At 40.0% G+C, this 22,312-nt stretch overlaps 1 protein-coding gene across 2 annotated transcripts in view; it reads left to right on the forward strand.

Annotated features, from left to right (window-relative positions):
* Nucleotides 1–22,312, forward strand: part of AASS (aminoadipate-semialdehyde synthase) — an 86,690-nt gene that overhangs the window by 52,001 nt on the left and 12,377 nt on the right. Inside the window, exons 5-19 of one of the 2 annotated variants that reach the window (XM_072964591.1) lie at nt 729–796; nt 905–1,051; nt 1,971–2,049; nt 2,180–2,307; nt 3,732–3,880; nt 5,146–5,268; nt 5,649–5,760; nt 9,046–9,174; nt 10,163–10,222; nt 10,410–10,477; nt 13,148–13,269; nt 13,457–13,583; nt 17,044–17,154; nt 17,247–17,355; nt 20,202–20,342. In XM_072964591.1, the coding sequence (XP_072820692.1) occupies nt 729–796; nt 905–1,051; nt 1,971–2,049; nt 2,180–2,307; nt 3,732–3,880; nt 5,146–5,268; nt 5,649–5,760; nt 9,046–9,174; nt 10,163–10,222; nt 10,410–10,477; nt 13,148–13,269; nt 13,457–13,583; nt 17,044–17,154; nt 17,247–17,355; nt 20,202–20,342 (1,673 nt within the window). The remainder of the gene's footprint in view (nt 1–728; nt 797–904; nt 1,052–1,970; nt 2,050–2,179; nt 2,308–3,731; nt 3,881–5,145; nt 5,269–5,648; nt 5,761–9,045; nt 9,175–10,162; nt 10,223–10,409; nt 10,478–13,147; nt 13,270–13,456; nt 13,584–17,043; nt 17,155–17,246; nt 17,356–20,201; nt 20,343–22,312) is intronic. The other variant, XM_072964592.1, reaches the window with a different exon arrangement.

The following is a 22,312-nucleotide window of genomic DNA, read 5'->3' on the forward strand; positions in this document are numbered from 1 at the left end:
AGATTGAAGAGAACAGAGCCTGGAACAGAATCCTGAGTGTGACTGGTGTTCAGGAAAGGACAGGGGACACCACGATAGGAGGGGTGGGCGTGGGAAGAGGAGCCTGCAGGGACGTAGGGTGGAATGTTTGAGTCAGGCATGTGCTAATGGAAGGAGAGTTCCTCGTGGCTCTGAAAAGTGAGTCAAGATCTGACAAGTGCCCACTGAGTTTAGCTACGTGGGTCACTGAAGTAGCTGATGGGCGGGCCGTGGGGCAGCTCATAGTGTCAGTGGTGACTTTGTTTTTGCTTGGTCATTTGTTTTTGGTACGAGAGAAATGGAGGCGTGTTTAAATGGTGCTAAGAAAGAACCAATAGAGAGGGACAAAGAAAAGACATAATTCAAGAGTGAATTCCTGAGAGAGAGAGAGAGAGAGAGAGAGAGAGAGAGAGAAAGGAAGGAACTGGGATGTGGAGCAAAGGTGGAGAAATTAACCCTAGAGAAGGAGAGGGGCATTCTTTCCATTTTAGCAGAAAAGTGGAAGGAATCGGTAGGGACGCAGCTGGGCTAGTGCTTTTGATGGCAGAAAGCTGAGGGGATTGCGAAGATGACTACTGGGGTCCCTTCCCACTCTGGGATGCTGTGGTCTGCGCTTTCTCAGAGCACCGAGTAGGTTGGAGAACGGGCAGGGAGAACAGCTTCGACTCCTCCTGACTAATGGTCTGTCTACTGGTCTGACTCCGCCACAGGGATGATCAACATTTTACATGGAATGGGTTTAAGGCTCCTTGCTTTGGGACACCACACCCCTTTTATGGTGAGATGTTTGTTGTGTTTATTTCTTCTGTAACTGCATATCACATTTCAAGAACAGAAACACGTCTCGGGTGGTAGACTGACTGGAACCGCGTGTGCTTGCTTGCAGCACATCGGCATGGCTCATAACTACAGGAACAGCAGTCAGGCTGTGCAAGCTGTCCGCGACGCTGGCTATGAAATCTCTCTGGGTTTGATGCCGAAGTCCATAGGGCCCTTAACATTTGTGTTCACGGGGACTGGTAACGTATCTAAGGTAAATTCCAACCGCCTTCTTTGTGTAAAGCAGCCTGAAACTCTGACAGTCACCCAAAGGATGTGGGAGTTTTGTGGGCATTTCACAGCCTGTCTCTTCCGTGACTGCATTCTGTTTGGGGTACTTTTCCTACCTATGTAGTTTTCCCATGGTAAAGGTCCAAACTTACTGTCTTTGCTTTTAGTTGGTTCTAAGCTGTTAGAGACATTGGCTGCTTTTTCTTTTCTTTTCTTTTTTTTCTTTTTAGAAGGATAACTCCTTGTTGTGTAAAGGTCGGTTCTTAGGGTGTTCTGTTTTAGCTCCATCCCTGAGATGTCTAAAAGTTTGGAACTGGACCCCAGGATGTAAATTTTTCAAGACTACTTGGAGTTTTGCCAATAAGATGCTAAGAAACTAAATTCAGGACTGGAGTTAATACTTTCTTCCTTCTGGGATGGTTTTTAGAATGCATCTGTGATCCCCCAGAGTAACTTGTAATTGTAAAATAGATATTTCTTCAATGAAAATATTTTACCAATAGGACATCACTGTTTTGTATTATACTGTGAGAGAGTCATCTGAGTGTTTTTTTTTCTTCTAGGAAATACAGTTTCCTTATCTGAAATAATTTCTGCAATGAGGCAAAAAATAAATAGAAATATTTTTATTGTACTGCCATTTATAAACACTCTTGTTTCTACTCTGAGTAACTGAAGTGAAACAAATAAAGCCCCTTCCAATGTGGTGTTCAAACGGGAATAAAAGCTGGTTTGCAGCCCACATGCAAAAAGCTGATCTGTGCTCTGTGATGTGGTCCAGTATGCGGGCAGGACAAGTCAGGCTGTGGAGTTGTGGGGAAGATGGGTTGGAATCTTCACAGGAAACTGTGTTAATTCTTTTCCTATTGATTTTTAGATTTTCATTCATGCCTTATTTACAGGGAGCCCAAGAGATCTTCAGTGAATTACCTTGTGAATACGTGGAGCCGCACGAATTAAAAGAAGTTTCCCAAACTGGAGGTAAAGGGGGAGGGAATGGGGACTGCATGCATCCTTTACTGTTTTGAATGGTTTCTGTGTTATAATATTTTATCACCATAAATCTTCATCATTCATGACCCACTCTGCTAATTTCTTTCTCCTCTGCAAGATCTGAGGAAGGTGTACGGGACGGTGTTAAGTCGCCATCATCATCTCGTCAGGAAGACCGACGGTGTGTATGACCCCGTGGAGTATGACAGGCACCCTGAGCGCTACACCAGCCGGTTTAGCACCGACGTGAGTATCGCACCAATGCTGCGGGCTTGGCTGCTCATGCTACACCCTAGTTAGGCTGCTTTCAAAGAGAGAAACTGTGAGTGTGTGGACCGGGTGTCAGTTCCCCGTGTTACCTCGTGAGCCCTTTGGGGACCGTGAGGTGGCCTCAGGAGTTGCTGGCTTTTACTGATGTTCGGACTGGCCTTTGCTCAGTGGCTTTGGCGGTTTCTGTGGGCATGCCCTTTGCTTCACTGAGTCTGTTTCTACTCCGGGTCTGGGTGTACCCAATAGCTCTAAACCATTTCCTGTGGATTACCATTTTCCATTTTTAATCCTGAACTAGTTAGTACTGTTGACCAAGCACAATGTCTGTGAGGTGTGAGCTCAACATAGGTCTGTCCCTTCTATGGCCACAAATTGCAGCCATAAGCTTAGCTAGTCTTCTTGAAATACATGCCGTGGATTACAGGGGACAGGATGAAAGAGTTACCTGTATAAGCACGGACCCATCCCCACTCTACAAAAAAGCTCTTTCCAACTCCGATCCTTCTGATGGGGAGACACTGGTCTCATCCTGTGAGAAGGATAATATGTTTGTGGGCTCTGTAGTCACTGTACAGTCCTCCTCAAAATAAACCAACCAAAGTGTAGGCACTATTGTGCACTTATTTCCTATTGTGAAAAGGAATGTTTTAAGTCATTTTAAATATGTTTGAAGAATATAACGCTTTTAGATGCTAGTGTGAAACTTAGCGTCATAGCATGTAGAGCATGTTACAGAGAAGGGCTGTTACCTGTAGCTTGAGCATGCTTGAGGTGCTTGAGAAACGGTTATAGAACTCATTTCAAGTTGAAAAACCTTGAATCGAGTATATTTCCATCCCTTCTCTTTTTTCCAATCACAGAAGTGTGGGGTGGTTGGATGCATCCTAAAATGTATACTGACCTAGTTACCATGTACGCATGCACGTAGCACACTTGTCCGTGGAGCTTACAGATGTTATCTGATTTAATCTTCACAGCATTCCTTTGAGGAATGGGGTACGTATTATCCCCGCCTGGCAGGTAAGGAAGACAGAGCCCAGAGAAGTTGAGGTAGCATGACTGAGAGCACATCCAACTAGAGACTGAGCTGGAAATAGAGCACTAGGTCCCTGGAATTTCTCTTATTTCCTTTTTCTTAGCTACGCAACGCATTACAGAACGGGAATATTAATATATTTATGTTCATATATTTCTCTATAATGGGGGTAATTCTTCACAGAAATCTGGGTGGGTATTTATTGTCTCTGCCTCGAAAGGTGGCGAACGACTTGGCAAATAACAAAGTCAGTTAGAAGTAACGTTAAATTACTTCTCATGAACTTGACTGGTAGGTCTCTTTGAGCACCCTGCTTTGAGAAAGGCTGTTTCCTCTCTCCTTGAACTTGGAACTTGCTTTACAGATCGCACCGTATACAACTTGTTTAATTAATGGAATCTACTGGGAACAGAACACCCCTCGTCTGCTCACTCGCCAAGATGCTCAGAGTCTGCTGGCTCCAGGCAAGTCCTCAGGTGCTGGTGTTGAAGGCTGCCCGGCACTGCCACACAAGTAAGGACTTCAGCAGTAATGGCAGTTTTCAGCCAGGCCCTGTGAGGGTGTCACACATCGGGGACCCGCACATCACAAGACTTGACTACCAATGGCCAGTTGTCTGCCTTGTCTTGTTCGACCTCCTGGCAGACATTGACAGTTAACCTTCCCTCCTGGGAATTCTCTTAACTTCTGTGACTCCACATGCAGCCCAGAAGGCAGCTCCTCAGAGAGGTCGTCTCCTGCTTCCATGTTCCCAGCTCCCTTCAGTCTGTTACTGGGTTTTTTCCCCTGAAATTTATGATCATTTATTTCCCTGTGTTTATGACTTTCCCTGCCCTACTAGAACTTAATCTCTCTAAGGACAGGGGCCCTATTTATCCTGGTCACATGTACTCAGTACATTGTCTGACATATAGTAGTCATTCAAATAATTACTAGGTGTTGAATAAATTAATTAATCAGTAAGTATTCGTGGAACACCTGGTCTGCCTGGCACTCTGCTAAGCTGAAGGGCAGAGGAAAAACATGGTTGCTACCTTCAGGCATGTGGCTGGCACCAAGTAAATGCCCAGGGAATGTTAGGAGCAACCAGTATCACAAGAGTGTAGAAGAGAGTGGGAGCGAGGGCGCAGCAAGGCCTTTAGGAGGAGTGAGGAGAATAAGAATTTCAGGTGATAGGATTGGTGTTTGATAAATATGGAGCCATCAAAGCACAATTTAAGACAATGAGTGGGACAGTCTAGCCCCAGTATGAAGTTTATATGGGCAAATGGAAATTGGGAGGTTGGGCAGGAAAACTGGTCAGCTGCTCAAGGAGTTTGAATCCTAGGCTGAGACTTTTGTTCCTAATTACAGAGATTTCTGTCATAATATGTAAAATCATGTACTATTCAGCAGGATGGGGATGGTGTAATGAAACCTTTGTAAGTGATTTAAAGTTGGCAAACTCGTTAACTTGAGGCTGCTCGCAATGATTTCTCAAGGTATGGGTTTTTGTTTTTACTTTTCTCTCTTCCTTTTCCTTCATCCTCCCTCCGCTTCCTCCTCCTCCTCTTTTTCCTTTTGCTTGTGGAGACTAAAACTGCTACTGGGAAGATTCTCTATATCCCAGAAGATCAGTTTCCTGAACAGTGAGCTATAGGATAAAGAGCTGAGAGCCTCAGAGATGTTTGGCATCTACACTGAAAATTGTTCAAGGACCTTTCATTTTTATTCATTTTAAATTTTGTTGGAAACTTGAGCGTTCCATGCCCTCATCTAAGTATCGATGTTATTTACAGACTTGTGGCAATATGTGACATCTCGGCCGACACAGGAGGGTCTATTGAGTTTATGACGGAGTGCACAACAATTGAGCGTCCCTTTTGCATGTATGATGCAGATCAGCATATTATTCACGGCAGGTGAGTTCGCTAAAGCTGAGATGATACATCATTTGCTCACTTGGGAATATGAGGCTAACATAGTCAATATTTTACATCTGTAGGAAGGCTATGCAAATTTCCAGAGATACGTTCAAGCATATTAAAAAAAATTGATAGAAAAACCACATAAAAATCTGAAAGCTTAAATACATATGTACTGTATTTAAATGGGAGACGGGTTGCCGAAGAAGGGAAAAGTGTTGTTTGAAAAGTCCTGTTTGTTTTCTTATGTACTGGGGTAACTGGGGTACAGAGTCACAAATGATTATGAAACAAATGTAATGGAGTCAACATCTGGAAACATTAGCGCTTACAAATAACATTTTGTCCGTCTGAATAAAGCGTGTTGCTTCTCCTAGTGTTGAAGGCTCTGGGATTCTGATGTGTTCCATTGACAATTTGCCGGCACAGCTTCCAATTGAAGCTACAGAATACTTTGGAGACATGCTTTACCCTTATGTTGAAGAGATGGTAAGCAGACGGGTCGCGTCCGCAGCACCTCTGTGGCTTTAATAAGAACAGTGGAATAATGATCTTATGAATGTTCTGGTCTTCCGTGTCTAAGAAATCTGTTGTAAAATGAAATGCCAGCCCTTCCCCAAAGTACTTATTGACACTCTTATTTTACATATTCTGCTTACTTGCCGTTTGGGAAATATGATTGTATAACCACCTCCGTGCTTAGTTACCACTGCACTTGCCTCTTATCATGCACATTTTATTAAGAGTGTTCCTGACATGTGATAAAATATTTGCTTTAATTTAACTTCTTTCCCCTGCTTCCTAGGTCAGTTCATTCTGGGACATTCTTACTGCCCTGTGATTAGCAGATTTGAAAGATCATAAATATAGAAAATGTTACTGGATTTTAGTCACTAATGTTAAATGACAGTTAAATGACAACCTGTGTTCTGGTCGCATATCTTTCACTGTGATCAGTGATTGGATGCTGAAATACTGTGCAAGTTCCGTTTTCTTTATTAAGAAAATCTTTCTTGTTTCAGTGTGTAGCCCGTGTTCATCCCCCTCCTGCTTTATTTCTATTGCTGATGACTGTCTGCCTCTGGCCGTGGTTCCAAAGGCATGAATAGTGGCTCTTGGCCTTTGCATCCACAGTTTCACCCAGGAGCTCTCACTCTTAAACGGGACGGTAGTTAGTGAGGCATGAATAGGGTGCGACTTCCAGTCTGTGACCTTCCTGGCTTTCTCATACTATTCCATTTTAACCCTTTCTGAAAAAGTCAGCAGGGAGACCTAACAGGCTCTAGAAAACGCAGGCAGCAGGTATTATCCTGGTTAGACACAGTGGTATGTAGTTCAGAGCAACTCTTAGCTTATTACATCAAATTATGGGAAACGTTGAATGCTCATTTGTCTTTGCGGGTGGGTTTGACTGTTATTTCTTGGAATGTCTTGGAATGTCTGGTTGCTCTGGCATCATCAACCACTCTAAGAAGTTGTTCCAAGCCATTTTCAACTCACAAATTATTATGTTTCAGAAATTCAATTGTAAGTTTATTTCTTTTGGCCCTTAGAACGTTTTTTCACTTCAATTTGTCCTTAATCAAAATTGCCATTCATTCAGTACAGTTGATCTCATACAGACGTTTGGAGAAAATCAAGCCAATTCAGTGAACTCTTAGAAAGGTGTGATTGAGGGTTAGCCCATGTAACTGATGAGGGATAATTAAAAATTTTTTTTAAAGAACAAAATATAATTTTTTACATTGTATAAGAGTGTAAATATTAAAGTGGCACAGATAGATGATGCATAAGTATGCAGCATGATAAATTATGACAAAGACACCCAGGTAAACAGTACATAGGTGGATATAGAACAATATTAACATCCCAGAAACCCCCTTGTGCCTCTCCCAGCATGATTCCCACTCTCCTTCCTAAAGGGACCTACCATCTTGTCTAATAACTATGGATTAGGTTTACCTTTTTGGGGAAAATTTTTTTTTTTGGACACATTAGTCAGAGTTTAAACTCACTTCTGATAATTTCAGTAAACATCTGGGGTCTGCTTATGTTCTCTGTTTTACTTTTTTCTTGGTTTTCAGTCAATTCTTACCACTTATTATACCTGTTTATTTGTAATTGAATGCTGAAAATTGAGTGTGTAAAGTTTTAGAGATGATTTGAGGCTCTGGATGTTGTGTCATTTTCCCCAAAGAAGACTTCCTTTGTTTCTGGAAGGGAGATAGGCCAGGAGAAAGTCACCTCAATTCAGGTAGGGGTGGAGGCCATTCAGAGCTGGCCTTTAGTCCTTTGGGGACCCAGTGGTTTTCAGTTTACCATTTACTTTAGAATACAGGCTTTCAGGGTCTCAAATGAAAATCTGGCCTTTGCTAGGGTCCCCTTCAGCAGAACTTAAACTCCAGTTTTTGGTACCCTATTGCTTAAAGTCGGCCCAAAGCTCTTCTCAGTTTCTCAGTCTCTCTGCTGCTTGGTGCTCAACCTCTCAGCATCCCAGCCTCTGCTTCCACATTGGCAACTACGTCTAAGAAAAGTGGTGCTAAGTGTTGGACTCCTCTCTTTGGGCTTCCTTCTCCAGAACTGTGGTGCAGCAAGTCTTTGCTACCTTTGAACCTAAAGGCTGAGACTTGTCAGGTTTTACCTGATTTTACTCAGTTGGAGGATTGGTCTGAAAAGTGCTAAGTCACCACTGCTGGATGGAAAACATACATTAAAAAAGGTGATATGCTTGTATGTACTTAAATCAGTAGCTGATAGACTTTTAGGCAGTGGGACATGGTGAGTTACGTAAGACAATGAGGTGTCGGAGATTTCTGGCCAGCCCAGGTGTTGCTTAGATGTCCAATGACGAAGCCAGCACCTTCCTCCTCAGCAGTGTGGTGGGATCGCCTTGGTGGCATCTATCCTCAGCCTATTTTTAAGCACTGGATGTTTGTGAAAATTGGTGACTGTCTCTTTGCAGCCTTGATATATGTGTATCTGCTTACCACTGAAAAATGAAGTATACATGTCTGCGTTCTCTTCTGATAACTGTATGGGAGCTGTATTTAAAGTACCTCGGAGCATACTTCAGAGATTTTGTGGGATCGGTTCCAGACCACTGCAATAAAGTGAACATAGCAATAAAAAGAACTGCCAAGCTTTTTGGTTTCCCAGTGCATATAAAAGTTAGTTTTACACTATACTGTAGTCTGTTAAGTGTGCAATAGTATTATGTCTAAAAAAACAATGTACATACCTTAACTTAAAAACTTTATTGCTAAAATAAGCTGATCATCATCTGAGCCTTCAGTGAGCCTTAATCCTTTTGCAGTAGTAACGTCAAAGATCACTGATCACAGATCAACATAACGAATATAATAATAATGACAATGTTTGAAATATTGTGAAAATTACCAACATGTGACGCAGAGACACAAAATGAGCAAACGCTGTTGCAAAAATGGCCCAACAGACTTGCTCGGTGCAGGGTTGCCACAAACCTTCAATTTGTTTAAAAAAAAAAAAAAAAAGGGAGGGTTTGGGTAGGAGAGGCAGAGCCTGACTGCGGAGGCCAGGTAGGGGGCCTGACACTGTCTAGAGGGCGATGGAAAGCTACGGAGTACTTAAAATAGGGAAAATAATCAGCTTTGTGTTTTAGATTGGAGATAAATGGAAGCAAGAGGAGTGGGAAGTGGTTCCTGTGGTCCCAGCAAGGCCTAAATAACGCTGTGGAATTAAAGAGCAGAGAGGGGGAAAAGGTACACAAGAGCTCAGCGGTTTCAACCTATACAGGTGAAATTTGAGCTCATTTTGCTGTCTCCGCATGGCTCCTGGCTCGTAGACAGAGTTGGAAGGTGGAGAAGTCGGCTTGAGAAGGGAACACTCCAGAGGTGCCCAGGAGAAAGGAGCAGGGGACCCCAGGTGTGTTGATTCCATGAGTTTCCCAAAGGACGCCCTGGCTTGTGAATATGTCTATTTATCTTTTTTCCACCCCCCTAAAGCCCATATCCCAGGGATACATTAAAGTGGTTTAAATATTTATTTTAACACAGTAAATAAATACTGTTCTGCCAGCATCTGGTGGGTACGTTTTGCCCTTTCTTAGCTGAGCGAGTGTGCTAGACCTTAACCGTTGGATGAGGAGGGCGCGACTGTCTCATTAGCCCTCCGGCCCGGCTCATCAGAAGTAGCACTGCTGACTTAGATGACTTTTACCCCCTGGTAGTCTGTTCAAGACTTGGATTCCTTGGGGGAAAAAAAGGAGGACTAGAAGGATGCTGGGATGTTAATATGAGAGATGTGGCTTTTGTTGGCCATCTGACCCACTCCTGTGAGATAATGGGGAGAGCGTGAATGACTTTCTGAGATCTACGAGGTGAAGTCATTTTTCCTTGAGACTTGACGTTGTTGAAATGTTGACGTGCCTATGCATGGGACTGATACTGACCTGAGGGAGACTCCCTGTTGGAGGGTTGGTGGCCCTGCTGTCTGGAACACCCGTTCTCCACTTCTGATAGAACGGCCTGGCCCTTGGGGCTGGGGTGGGGGCCCTCAGAGTGAGGACCACGGCTGTAACCCTCGCGGTGGTATTTGCCTGTGTGCTCAATATGACACATCACGCTGGTGGGGAAGCGTAAGCTTTTTCATGATTCCAACAAGCAAAGATGCTTATAATTAAATGTTTGGTTTTAGAATTAGAAATTATACGGAAGTAGCATGCTCTCAGGGGCAGAATTCGTTGCTTGTAGAAAACTTCTATTACCAATTATTTATACGATTCAGTGATTTTTCAGAAAGCTGTTTTCTAAATTCTTTTTTTCCTTTGGCTAACATTTTAATATGGATATAAGTAGCGAGAAGCCTCCTTTACAATGCCATTTATCTCTTTCCAATTTCATTTCCCTTTCAGATATTATCAGATGCGACACAGTCTCTTGAGAGTCAGAATTTTTCTCCTGTGGTTCGAGACGTAAGTTACGGAGATAATCTCTTTTCATGAATGTATTTCCAGCGTCACTCCCCTCTCCCTCTTTCCCTTTTTCTCTCCCTGCCTTTCTGTATCTGTGTCACCCTGTCTCTCCTGTACTAGTCGTGAGCCCATGTTTGTGGAACTAAATGAAGTGACTAAAGAAATGTCTTGTGTCGTATACCTTTAGGCAGTAATTACATCCAACGGCACGTTGTCTGATAAATACAAATATATCCAGAAACTCCGAGAGAGCAGGTAAGCATTGTTCAGATCCTCTTGTTTGATATTTCTAGTCTGACCTGGGGTCTCATGAGTATTGTTTATGCTCCCATGTGAATTCGTGATACTAGGTATATATACATTTTTTTAAATGTCTGTAAATGTAGGAAATTCAAGCTAAGTGACTGGCCAAAACCAACATGAATTATTTCCTCTTGAACGGTATTGTAACGTAATTTTGGCCGTCTAATACCCTTTGTAGACTGTTGTGTGAGCACGCAGAAGTCCAAAAGCGCAGTCCTTTGGGTCTCCTCTGCTGCTTTCTCTAGAGTTTTGCACGTTGTAATGTCTCAGTTATTCTCTCGAAAGAAAATGAGCACGCTAACACTTTCACACTGGCTTCAGTTTGGTTTTTAGCTAAGAATTTGGATGCTTTTTTGCTTAAGATGATACTCAGCAAAGAGGGCTCTTGGTGAGAAATTTTAAAAAGTAGTGAAGAGAGAAAATGGTGAGAGGCCAATTTTCCTTGGGCATTCTTACAAGGAGGAAGGCACCGAAACGTTATGCGGCAAATCTGCTCAAGAGACTAGTTCTTTTAGAAAAGGCTCTTGTTTCCTTTACTGGGTTTACTACTCACACTTCGGAAACATTGACCTTTCTTTGGAACGTTCTGGTCTTCTTCAGCTGATTGCATTTGATCTATGTTTATATCTGTTCCACTTGTCTATTAACATTTAACAAAGTAACCTATGCACTAAATTCTCAGGAGAAGCCAGAGTGGAAAAACTAAAAACAAAGAAACTGTCTGATCTTGTTTCTCAGTAGTTTTACCCTACAGAGAGTAAATAGAGATCTGACCAGATCGAGTACTACTATGTCTTTTTTGGTGTATGTAGCTTACGGTTACTTATTATGTGTCAGTGAAGTATCTTGGCATGATATCAAGAGTGTGTATATATATTTTTAAAAAGGCCACTAGCTATTCTACAATTTTGAAATCCTGCCCGATTATAGACTGTATAGTACAGGGAAATATACACAAGATCTTATGGTAGGTAGCTCACAGAGAAAAAACTATGACAATGAATATATATATGTTCATGTATAACTGAAAAATTGTGCTCTGCACTGGAATTTGACACAACATTGTAAAATGATTATAAATCAACAAAAAAAGTTAAAAAAAAAAGGCCACTAGCTCAATAACCCCATAGGAGAGTGTCTCATAGGGGAAAGCTGCCCACGTATTTGTTTGATGTAGCTCTGTGTGTCTTTGGATTCTCCGCATCTGATGATCTTGTATGTTACTAATCCCAATGACGTGCCCACCATGACCAGTCACGATGATACCTTCCCTCTTTATATACTGTATTTCATGTAGCAGCAGGTCTGCTTGGCTCCAGTTGCTAGGACTTCCTGTCTGCCTTCCCAGGAGGGATCTGGTGCCAAGAGACTGATAATGAAGACTGCATTTTGAAAGGAAATTTGAGCTATCTTGAACCCTGCCTTATCCATTTGTTCTCTTCATTCCTTACCAGAGTGATTATTAACCTGGAGTGTTTGGGGTGGCTGATGGGGTGGACAGTATTAAAACTTAGGAGCAAGTTTTTAAAAGTGTATTTTGAACACTTTATTTTTTGGATATCACAATAACATGTTTCAGTTACACAACCCATAGAAAGTGTTGTTAGAAAGGATATACAGTAGTCTAGTAGTAGTGTTTCTTTCTGGGAGGTGGGATGGGATGGGGGCAGAAGGTGAAGGAGACTTCATGTCATCAGTAATAGGAGCATTGGGGGTGAAGGTGGGTAGAGACATTTTATATTTAAATTTATTTTTATTCACTTATAATTACTGAAAGGGTTAACGTTTGAGAGACATCCTGGCCCAAGAGATTCCAACAACAGAACCTTCTGCTTAAGTCCCTGACACCAAGCCATTTCCGTGGTTCTACAGTGACATCTGGGAATTTAATTCAAAAGACTTTCATGAGTATCTTCCATATTTAAGACAAGATGCAGTGAGCATTAATGGGTTTATAAAGATGGATATGATTTAGTTAACTGTCTTGGAGGTCATAGTTTGCAGGAAAGACAAAGAATTATCTGTCAGGAAGGCATAAATTCCAACAACAACAACAAAAGGCTAAGAATTAAAATTCTGCCTAGTGACTCGTCTTAGGTTTGTTGCATTTAACCCATGATATTTGTGATTTCAGAATTATGGTTTTAACTGCTTTCAAGTGACCCTAAAGATAAACGTCAAGACAGTTTCTAATATGGATGATAATAATCTCCACCGATTGCTGTCTCCTCTGGATGTTGTGAGGAGTAAATAAATAAGGTTCCTGATGTCAGGCTCTAGCATGATTTTGAATTAAGTTCCCAGAGAAGGAGAAGGTGTGAGACCAAGTTACTCAGCTGTGAGTCAGCCAGGCATTGGTTCAGCATCTGCACCTCGCTGGTGATACTGGGAATTCATGCACCGCAGAGACGTCAGGGTGTAGTGTTCACCTTACAAAATCTAAAAGAATTTGTGGAAAATGCTAGTATAGGGAACTTTTGTTGAGGTTCTTGTCGTAAAGTATGTAGGAAAAATTATTGCTTCATAGTCTATAAGTTTTAGTTTGGCTTGGGGATAGCAAGATTTTCTTATATAAAGATTTTTTCTTAAAAATTTTCTCCCCTCCCCCCCTTTTATTAATAGGGAACGCGCTCAGTCCCTTTCAATGGGCACCAAGAAAAACGTCTTGGTTCTTGGATCTGGATACGTATCTGAGCCTGTACTGGAATACCTGTCAAGAGATGACAGTATAGAAATAACAGTAGGTAAATAAGCCCCAGTTGTTAAAAAAGAAGTAAAACTGATTTCAAGACATGGTTACTTTGTGAATTTTAGATGACTGTCTTGCTTCTAAACTTTGAAAAAAAATATTTTTAGAGATATTGAAACATGTCTTACTCACTGACTAGTGGAAGGAAATCTAAAGATTGGACTTTTTTATTCTTGAAATAGCCTCTGACATGAAGAATCAAATTGAACAGTTAGGCAAGAAATATAATATTAATCCTGTTAGCCTGGTCATTGGGAAACAAGAAGAGAAGTTGCACTCCTTGGTGGCAGCACAGGATCTGGTCATCAGGTTAGTATGTAACAAGGAATGATTTCCATCTATTTTATTGTTGTTGTCATTTCTCTTTCTGTATTTTCTCCCCTCCCCTCCCCTCCCCTCCCTTCCCCGACCCTCCCCTCCCTTCCCCTCCCCTCCCCTCCCCTCTCCCCTTCCTTCACCTCCCTTTTCCTCTCCTCTTCTCATCTATCAGTAAACTTTTAAATTGAAGTGTGCATCCAGAAAAGTGCACAAATCATTAAGTGTGTAGTTCAATGAATTTTCACAAAGTGAACACACTATGTACCCATCATCCATATCCAGAAACAGAATGGTAACCAAGAAGCTCTCCTTATGCCCCTTTTTATTACTAGTCCCATCCTTCAAGGGTAAGCACTGTCCTGGCTTCTAACACAGAGATTGGTTTCTGCTAGTTTTCAGTTTGTACAACTGGAATCTTTCAGTACGTCCTCATTTGTGGCTGCCTTCTTTCATTCACCAATGTGATTGTGAGAGTCATCTGTGTTGTTGTCTGTAATTGAAGTTTATTCTCATTGCTGCATAATATTCCATTGTGTGAATATACTATTATTATTCATTTGCCTGCTAATGGATGTCTAGGTTGTTTCCGGAATTTGGCTGTTAAGAATTGTGCTGCCAAGAACAATTTAGCGTTTGTCTCTTGGTTACCATATGTACACATTTCTGTTGGGTATCTGCCTAGAGGTGGACTTGCTGGGTCATGAGGCACTCATGGCTCATATACTGGTCGCTGTTTTATCCTTTGGACTTATGAAGCTTAAATGAAGATGAGTAGATTTTCTAGCTCCATGACCACTTTTAGCCTTAGCTGAGGATGTATCTTTAAATATATCATTTCACCGTGTAATAAAAATGCAGATCTAACTTCCAAATACAGGGCCACATGAGGGTCACTCTATAATTAAACATGGTTTTGAAATATCAAAGTGATGAGAATGAGCCATGTATACTTAGAATATAATTTTTCCAAGGTGGAAGGAAGAAATTACCTGCTTATTTATACTTAGATGACTTTCATAGTTAGATCAGACTCAAATGATATCTTTGGAGAAAGCTCTGTGATGTCCTTTTTTTTAAAAAAAAAGGGCTTGGAAAACAGACACAAAGAAAGGTAATTCTAAGTGAAAACTTTTGCATTATCTCTTGATGTATTTAAATCTAGGCTCACTTTGGGCACTTAAAATATTATTCAATGTATATAAACTTACTGTGCATTAACTATTTTTTTAACAAAAATTTACCAAAAACCAATAGACCTTGTCTGTCAGGATATGATAATGAAAGTAAGTCCTTGCTCAAAAGTGAGCCTTCTGAATAAAACAAAAAAAAATTGTTTTGCCACACATAGGTACCTAAATATAACATTGTTTTTTGATTAAAAAAAAAGAGAAAAAAACCACTATTAAACATGTTTGGAATGGAATTAAAAGCAAAATATGACAACAGACACAGACAATAATCTATTAATATGTGCAACTTTTAAAAGTCAGTAAGCTGATGGCTTTCAGTAAGACTGAGCATTAGCAAAATCTGCTTTATATTTGATTTTTCTCCATTGGCTGAGTTTCTATGCTGAACAGTAGAAGTGCTGTGAAACATCGTTATCCTGTAGGTTCCTTACGTAACTTTTTATTTTTTAAGTTGGAGAAAGAATGTTTAGATGTAAATAAAATGTTAGGGACTACTAAAGTAAAATGAGTAAAGAATGTGTTTCATAAAAATATTTTATAATAATATATCAAATCCTCATGGTTTTATTTTGCAAGGTTAGTTTTAAATGATTTAATGCAAAGTAGTAATTGAGTTTGGTAAGTTACTTTGAAAATTCGATTTGTATTTTGTGTGAATTTTTACAAATGGCATTTCCAGCTGTTTGGATTAATTGAGTTATGTCCTCCTGAGTAATTGCTACGTTATATACACAGTGAATTATGAACTTAAATCCCTTTGTCTAAAATAGGTGCCATCAATCAAAGTCCTGTCCTTCTAGTTCTCAGCATATTAGGTTAGTGCTGATCGTGCCAAAGTTTAAAAATATTATTAGGTCTTAATAAAATTTTTAGCATACAACTTTTCAATGTAGAGAATGTGACAAGATGTCCTCACTTAACTTTTAAGATAATGCCATTAAACATTTTCTATTAATTCTTTTCCAACGGAGTTTTGCAAGTATTTTGTTCATTGGCTTCTAAAAGGCTACCAGATTTAGTAATAATTCTTTTTGGTTAAAAAAGCCAAAAAAAAAAAAAAACCAGAGATCAAGGGCTTTCCTATTGATACTGGCAAAAAATTTATACAATTTTATTCTGCATGATATTAAATCTAGGCAGCAAAACTGTTCTGTTAACCTGAGGAGGAGTAAGTGCCTAAGAGATAGTTTTATTGTTCTGTTTTATGTGGACTAGAGAAAATCTGAAGTATGCGGGAGGAATTTAACGAGTACGGTGACATACCGTAATAATGTTTGTACGTTCATGTTTATATTTTCATTGGTGCTTTATTGCTTTACCAAATGGGCAATAAGCTAGTAGAACTTAAATATTGTTATGTGATTGACAGAATGTTTATTATTCCTTGGATAGACTATGAATATACTCATTTATATCAACATTTATGGAAACTCATTTTGTGTGATTGTATAGTCCCAGCATGAAAGTACAGAGCCAATCATTTCTAAACCATTGGGTTTAGAAAACCCAATCAAAGTGGAGTTTGGAATACAGCTTCACTTTTTGCTCACCATATAGACTTTTAGCTGTTTCAGTAGCCTTTTCACAATCAATGCCATTGAACCTTAGTTCCTCACCTGGCGTTTCTCAGATTGTGCTCTTTAACGTAACATATGGGTCCCCCTGACTTAGTTTAACACTAGCCATTTGGGAGATGTGGAGGTTAAAAAAAATAGCAATGCTATTGTTTAGTAGGGAATCCAAGACAGAAAATCATAGAAATACAGGGATGAGTGGAATAAATTCCATTAAATGTTGTAAAGAGATAGCTGAATGGATGCAGAGGAAGATTTGGATTTGGGGGAATCTGGGAAAGCATCTTGGAAGATATACCTTTTCAGACATTTCTTTAAGGAAGGTATGACCTCGGTGGGTGGGTGGGCGGGTGGACTATTTCAAGTGGAAGGCACAGTGAGATAAGGTCCAGAACGGGGAAAGTGAAGGCTGTGAGTGGAGAATTTCAGTAGCTTCTTTTGTTCCCAGACATGATTTATGAAAGCGATGCAGGGAGGAAAAATGGAAAGGTTAGTTGAAGATCATATTGTGGAGCGTTTTAAACGTGATAACAGGATGAATTTATTCTATAGTCTTCAAGGAGTCGTTGGTCGCCTCTGAGAGAATAATTTAATCAACGTGATATCTTTAGTGCAGTTCACGTTTAGTACATTGGATGGAGTGCTGGGAAGGAAAGTTTCTGATTAGTCTTGCCCTCTGTTTTTAAGCTTGTTGCCCTATGCGTTGCATCCTCTTGTGGCCAAGGCGTGCATCATAAGCAAAGTTAATATGATCACTGCAAGCTACATCACCCCAGCACTGAAAGAATTAGAAAAGAGGTAAGTTTCAGTCATTTTCAAGAAAGTAGCTCCAGGGAATTGTTTTTGTTTGCTATCTAAATTTCCCTCCCTTCTCTTTCCATCTCTCGTAGTGTGGAAGATGCCGGCATCACAGTCATTGGCGAATTGGGATTGGACCCTGGTCTTGATCACATGTTGGCAATGGAAACAATAGATAAGGCCAAAGGCGTGGGAGCCACGGTGAGCCCAGCTGACACCCAAAGGTCCTTTTAGCAAAATATTAAGAGGTCCAGATTTTTGTGTACAATAATAATCTTTCTATAATTTTGATTAAAGAAGCTGCTGTATCTTTTTTTAAAGGTTATACTTCACTTATAGTTATTATAAAATATTGGATATATTCCCTGTGTTGTATGATATCTCCTTGTAGCTTATTTTATACCTAATAGTTTATACCTTTTAATCCCCTGCCAAAGTAATGCCCCTCCCCCCTTCCCTCTCCCTACTGGTAACCACTAGTTTGTTCCCTATATCTGTGTTCCCTATATCCCTATATCTTATATTCACAAGTTTGTTTTACTTTTTAGATTCCACCTATAAGTGATACCATACAGTATTTGTCTTTCTCTGTTTTACTTCACTTAGCATAATACCCTCCAAGTACATCCATATTGTTACAAATGGCAAAAGTTCATTCTTTTTCATAGCTAAGTAGTATTCTATTTTATACACACATCACATCTTCTTTATCTATTCCTCTGTTGATGGATGCAGGTTGCTTCCATATCTTGGCAGTTGTAAATAATACTGCTACAAACATTGTGGTGCACATACCTTTTTGAATTAGTATTTTTGGTTTTTTCAGATTTTTACCCAGGAGTGGAATTGCTGGGTCATATGGTAGTTCTATTTTTAGTTTTTTGAGGAAGTTCCGTAATGCTTTTTCCGCAGTAGTGGAACCAATTTACATTCCCACCAACAGTGTAAGAGGGTTTCCTTTCCTCTACATCCTTGCTGACATTTGTTATTTGTGTTCTTTCTGATGATAGCTATTCTGGCAGGTGTGAGGTGATATATTACTGCGGTTTTGATTTGCATTCCCTGATGTTGAGCATCTTTTCATGTGTCTGTTGGCCATCTGCATTTCCTCTTTGGAAAAAGCCTATTCGGGTCATCTGCCTATTTTTTAAATTGGTTTTTTTTTTTTTTGATGCTGAGTTGTGTGAACTGTTTATATATTTTGGGTGTTAATTCCTTATCAGTCATATCATCTGCAAATATTTTCTCCTATTCAGCAGGTTATCTGTTTGTTTTGTTGATGGTTTCCTTTGCTGTGCAAAAGCTTTTAAGTTTAATTAGTTCCCATTTGTCTACTTTTGCTTTTGTTTCCTCTGCTTTAGGAAACAGATCCAAAAAGTTATTGCTGTAATTTATATCAAAGAGTGTTCTGTCTGTGTTTTCCTCTAGGAGTTTTGTGGTTTCTGGTCTCATATTTAGGCCTTTAATCTATTTTGAGAAAAAACTACTGTATTCTAACTAATACTTTGACTAGAAATTTCAAATAAAATTTTGAAACTGCAGAAGTATCTGTGTGGTAAAAAAAAAGTCCAAGTCTTAAGAATAGATTTTTAGAGAAATAAATACTACTATTATATTTTGATTTGATAAAAGATTTTAGACTGCTTTGGAGATTCTATAACAAAGTTTGACTTCTAAAAGTGGGCAGATTTTTGTAGTATCATTAATCTGTTGGTATATAAAGTATCTTGTACACACAAGAAAGAACACGACATAAAAATGTTTTGGTAAATCAGATAAAATATAACCTAACCTAATGTAATAAATATATTACCTAAAATAGGTTTTATATCTATAATGAGTAATATATATATAATCAAATATAGAATCAAATTATTTAGAATATTAATTACTTACATTTTGCATTACTTACATATGAATTAATAAATGCCAACTATCATATATAATCAAATTATAATCAAATCTATAATTTGAATACAATGTCAGGAGGCACTGACCAAGCAGAGTTGAACTAATAGCTGGATCTTTTTTTTTTAATATAAGTATAGTTGATTTACAATATTAGGTTCAGGTGTTCAGCAAAATGATTCAGTTTTTTTCAGATTATCTTACACTATAGGTTATTACAAGATATTGAATATTGTTCCCTGTGTTATGCAGTAAATACTTGTTGTCTATCTATATTATATATGGTAGTGTACATCTATTAATCCCATACTCCTAATTTATCCCCTTCCTTCACCTCTTGGTAACCTTAGGTTTGTTTTCTACATCTGTGAGTCTTTTTCTGTTTTGTAAATAGATGAATTTGTATTATTTTTCAGATTCCACATATAATAGTGATATCATACAGCCTTTGTCTTCCTTTGTCTGAGTTACTTCACTTAGTATGATATTCTCTGGGTCTAACCATGTTGCTACAAATGGCAATATTTCATTCTTTTTTATGGCTGAGTAGTATTCCATTATCTATCTATCTATCTATCTATCTATCTATCTATCTATACACACACACACACACATATATATATATGTACACACACACACACACACACACACACATCTTACATCTTCTTTATCCAGTCATCTGTGGATGGACACGTAGGTTGCTTCCATGTCTTGGCTATTATAAACGATGCTGCTATGAACATTGGGGTACATGGTTCTTTTCAAATTAAAGTTTTCATCTTTTCTAGATATATGCCCAGGAGTAGGATTGCTGGATGATACAGTATCTCTATTTTTAGTTTTTTAAGGAAACTCCGTCTGTTTTCCAGTATGTTTTCCAGATTTTTAGTGGAGCAAAATGATAGTCACAATCTCTAGAGGATTTAAACTATGCATATATAAAATATAACTGATTAACCAAATAGTGTTTGGCTTTAAGGATATATTTTTGAAAGCCTTTGTAACTTTAAGAAAGGAAAAACTGTAGGAAGTTTACCTTATTTGTGTCATTGTACTCAATTAATTACTTGGATAGATTATTCTCCCCCACTTATTGTTAATTCTCCCTAACTTACTGCTTTTTTTTTTAAATTTTACAGATTGAATCTTATATTTCCTACTGTGGTGGGCTTCCAGCCCCTGAACATTCAGACAATCCTTTGAGGTACAAATTCAGCTGGAGTCCAGTGGGAGTTTTGATGAACATAATGCAGCCGGCCACCTACCTGCTCAATGGACAGGTGAAGGATCTCCACCCAAGCTGTAGGGATATAGACCTGGCAAAGCTGCCTAGGAGAGTCCAAACTCTCTCTCCTGCTAGCAGAGCCCTTCACTGCCGGCTCTGCTTTTTCTGCATTCTCTCCTCCTGACGTGTTTCCCAGCGGGTGCTTTCTGGTCCATTTAGCGCACTCTCCTCACCGTTCCCAGCAAAACCCATCCTCGTTCTTTCCTCTTCGCCCTCCTGCAGGTTGTTTCTGCAGTTTAAATACCTGCTTCTCGACTTCTCTGCATGTGTAAATGCTGGTCATCTCAAGGTGTATTTCAGCATGACAAGCATTTACTGAGTCTCTACTAGGTGCTGGATTTGGGCCAAGGTCTTAAAGGTTGTCACACCAAATGAAGTTCCTAATCTCAGAGAACTCACAACTGGAATGAAAGTGGCTCTCCAAATGGAGAGTTTGGTGGGTCAGGGAAAGAAACTCAGATTCCTTTCCCAGCTGCTCTGTAGCAGAATGCAAGAGGTCCCCGAGTTTAGTGTTATTTTCATCATTGCACCATAAGGAAACTATGGCTCAAAGAGAATGTTTCAAAGTCATCGAGATGGAATTCAAACCCAGGTCTAACTAACTCCAAAGCCTTTTTTCGCTCCTTTACCAGGTCACCTAGTGGCCGGAAAGGCAGACACTGGAATGACCAGCTGCGATCCAATGAGAGCAGTTCCAAAGCGTGCTCACATGCCACAGCGATGCAGGTGGAGAGGGCAATTGATTTGGCCTTGGTGAGGAGGTCTGGGAGAGGAAAATTAGCAGGGAAGAGAAGGTGCTCTCAGCCTTGAAGGATAAGAAGGTGCCAGCCTGGCAAAGACACTGCCACTCAAGCCTGTGCTGAGCATCTAGTTCATTTGATTCTTGCAACAACCCGATAAGGTTTATAAGAGAGAAAACAGGCTTAAGAAACTTAGCAAACTCAGCCGCGGTTACAGAGGTGGCACGTGGCACAGCCAGTATCCAAATTACACCTGTCTGCTCTCATAGTTCATGCTCTCAACTGTAAGGAAAGACACATTTAGGAACAAATACAACTAGACTGAGGCTTCCTCTTTAAATTTTATACCCTAGGCACCTCACTCACGTCGCCCCGTCCCAGCCCTGCGGGGAGTGATGGATTACGTGATCAGATGTGGATCTTAAAAAGATTATTCTGGCAGTCTCAGTGTATCTGTGATCTAAATGTGTTTCTTGTATGAACAGGAGTCATTTGAAAGAATTTCTTAAGAAACAAGGTGAATGTTATCAGCCATTGGCTTCTGTGCCTCCAGGGCAGAGTGTGGCTCACAGCCGTGGCTGCACATTGGAATCACCAAGGCAGTTAAACAAATACTGATGTTTGGGTCTCATGCCCAGAGATTCTGGTTTGCCTGGGTTTGAGGATCTTTAAAAACTCCCCAAGTGATTCTAATGTGCTACTGAATTGGAAAAGAACTGATTTAGTGACCAGAGGACAACAGCTGCACTTAAAACACTACCAGACAAGCAGGGTGCTTTACTGTGATGCTTTAAAGATACACTCATATATTTCAGGGTATAAAACAGGACCCCTGAGTCCTGGTCCGAGTGCTGACCTCCCTCACAGTGTCATCAAAGACCAGGCAATCGTAAAGGTCCACTGGGCATCGGTGTCCTGAGGTGACACGTAGGCTCTAATTTTCCATCCAGTTCTCCAATCCTATGAATCATGAAAGTCTAGGCTCCCCACCCCCACCGAAACTCAGTCTGATGTTCTACCAGGCACATGTCCTTTTCTGTGTCACCGCCTATCTCCTGCTGCATGTCAAAGTTCCTTCCACCTTCTGCAGCCGTGCAAAATAGACTGGCCTACGTTTGATATAAACTCACATGTGAAAGCAGGAGGAATTCTTGCTTCAGTTGGGCAAAATGCTTATTTTCAGGAAGCCATATAAATGATCAAGATGATAACAAGGAAAGGGTCA

This window comes from Vicugna pacos, chromosome 7 (assembly GCF_048564905.1).
Source record: "Vicugna pacos chromosome 7, VicPac4, whole genome shotgun sequence".
Lineage (NCBI taxonomy): Eukaryota > Metazoa > Chordata > Mammalia > Artiodactyla > Camelidae > Vicugna > Vicugna pacos.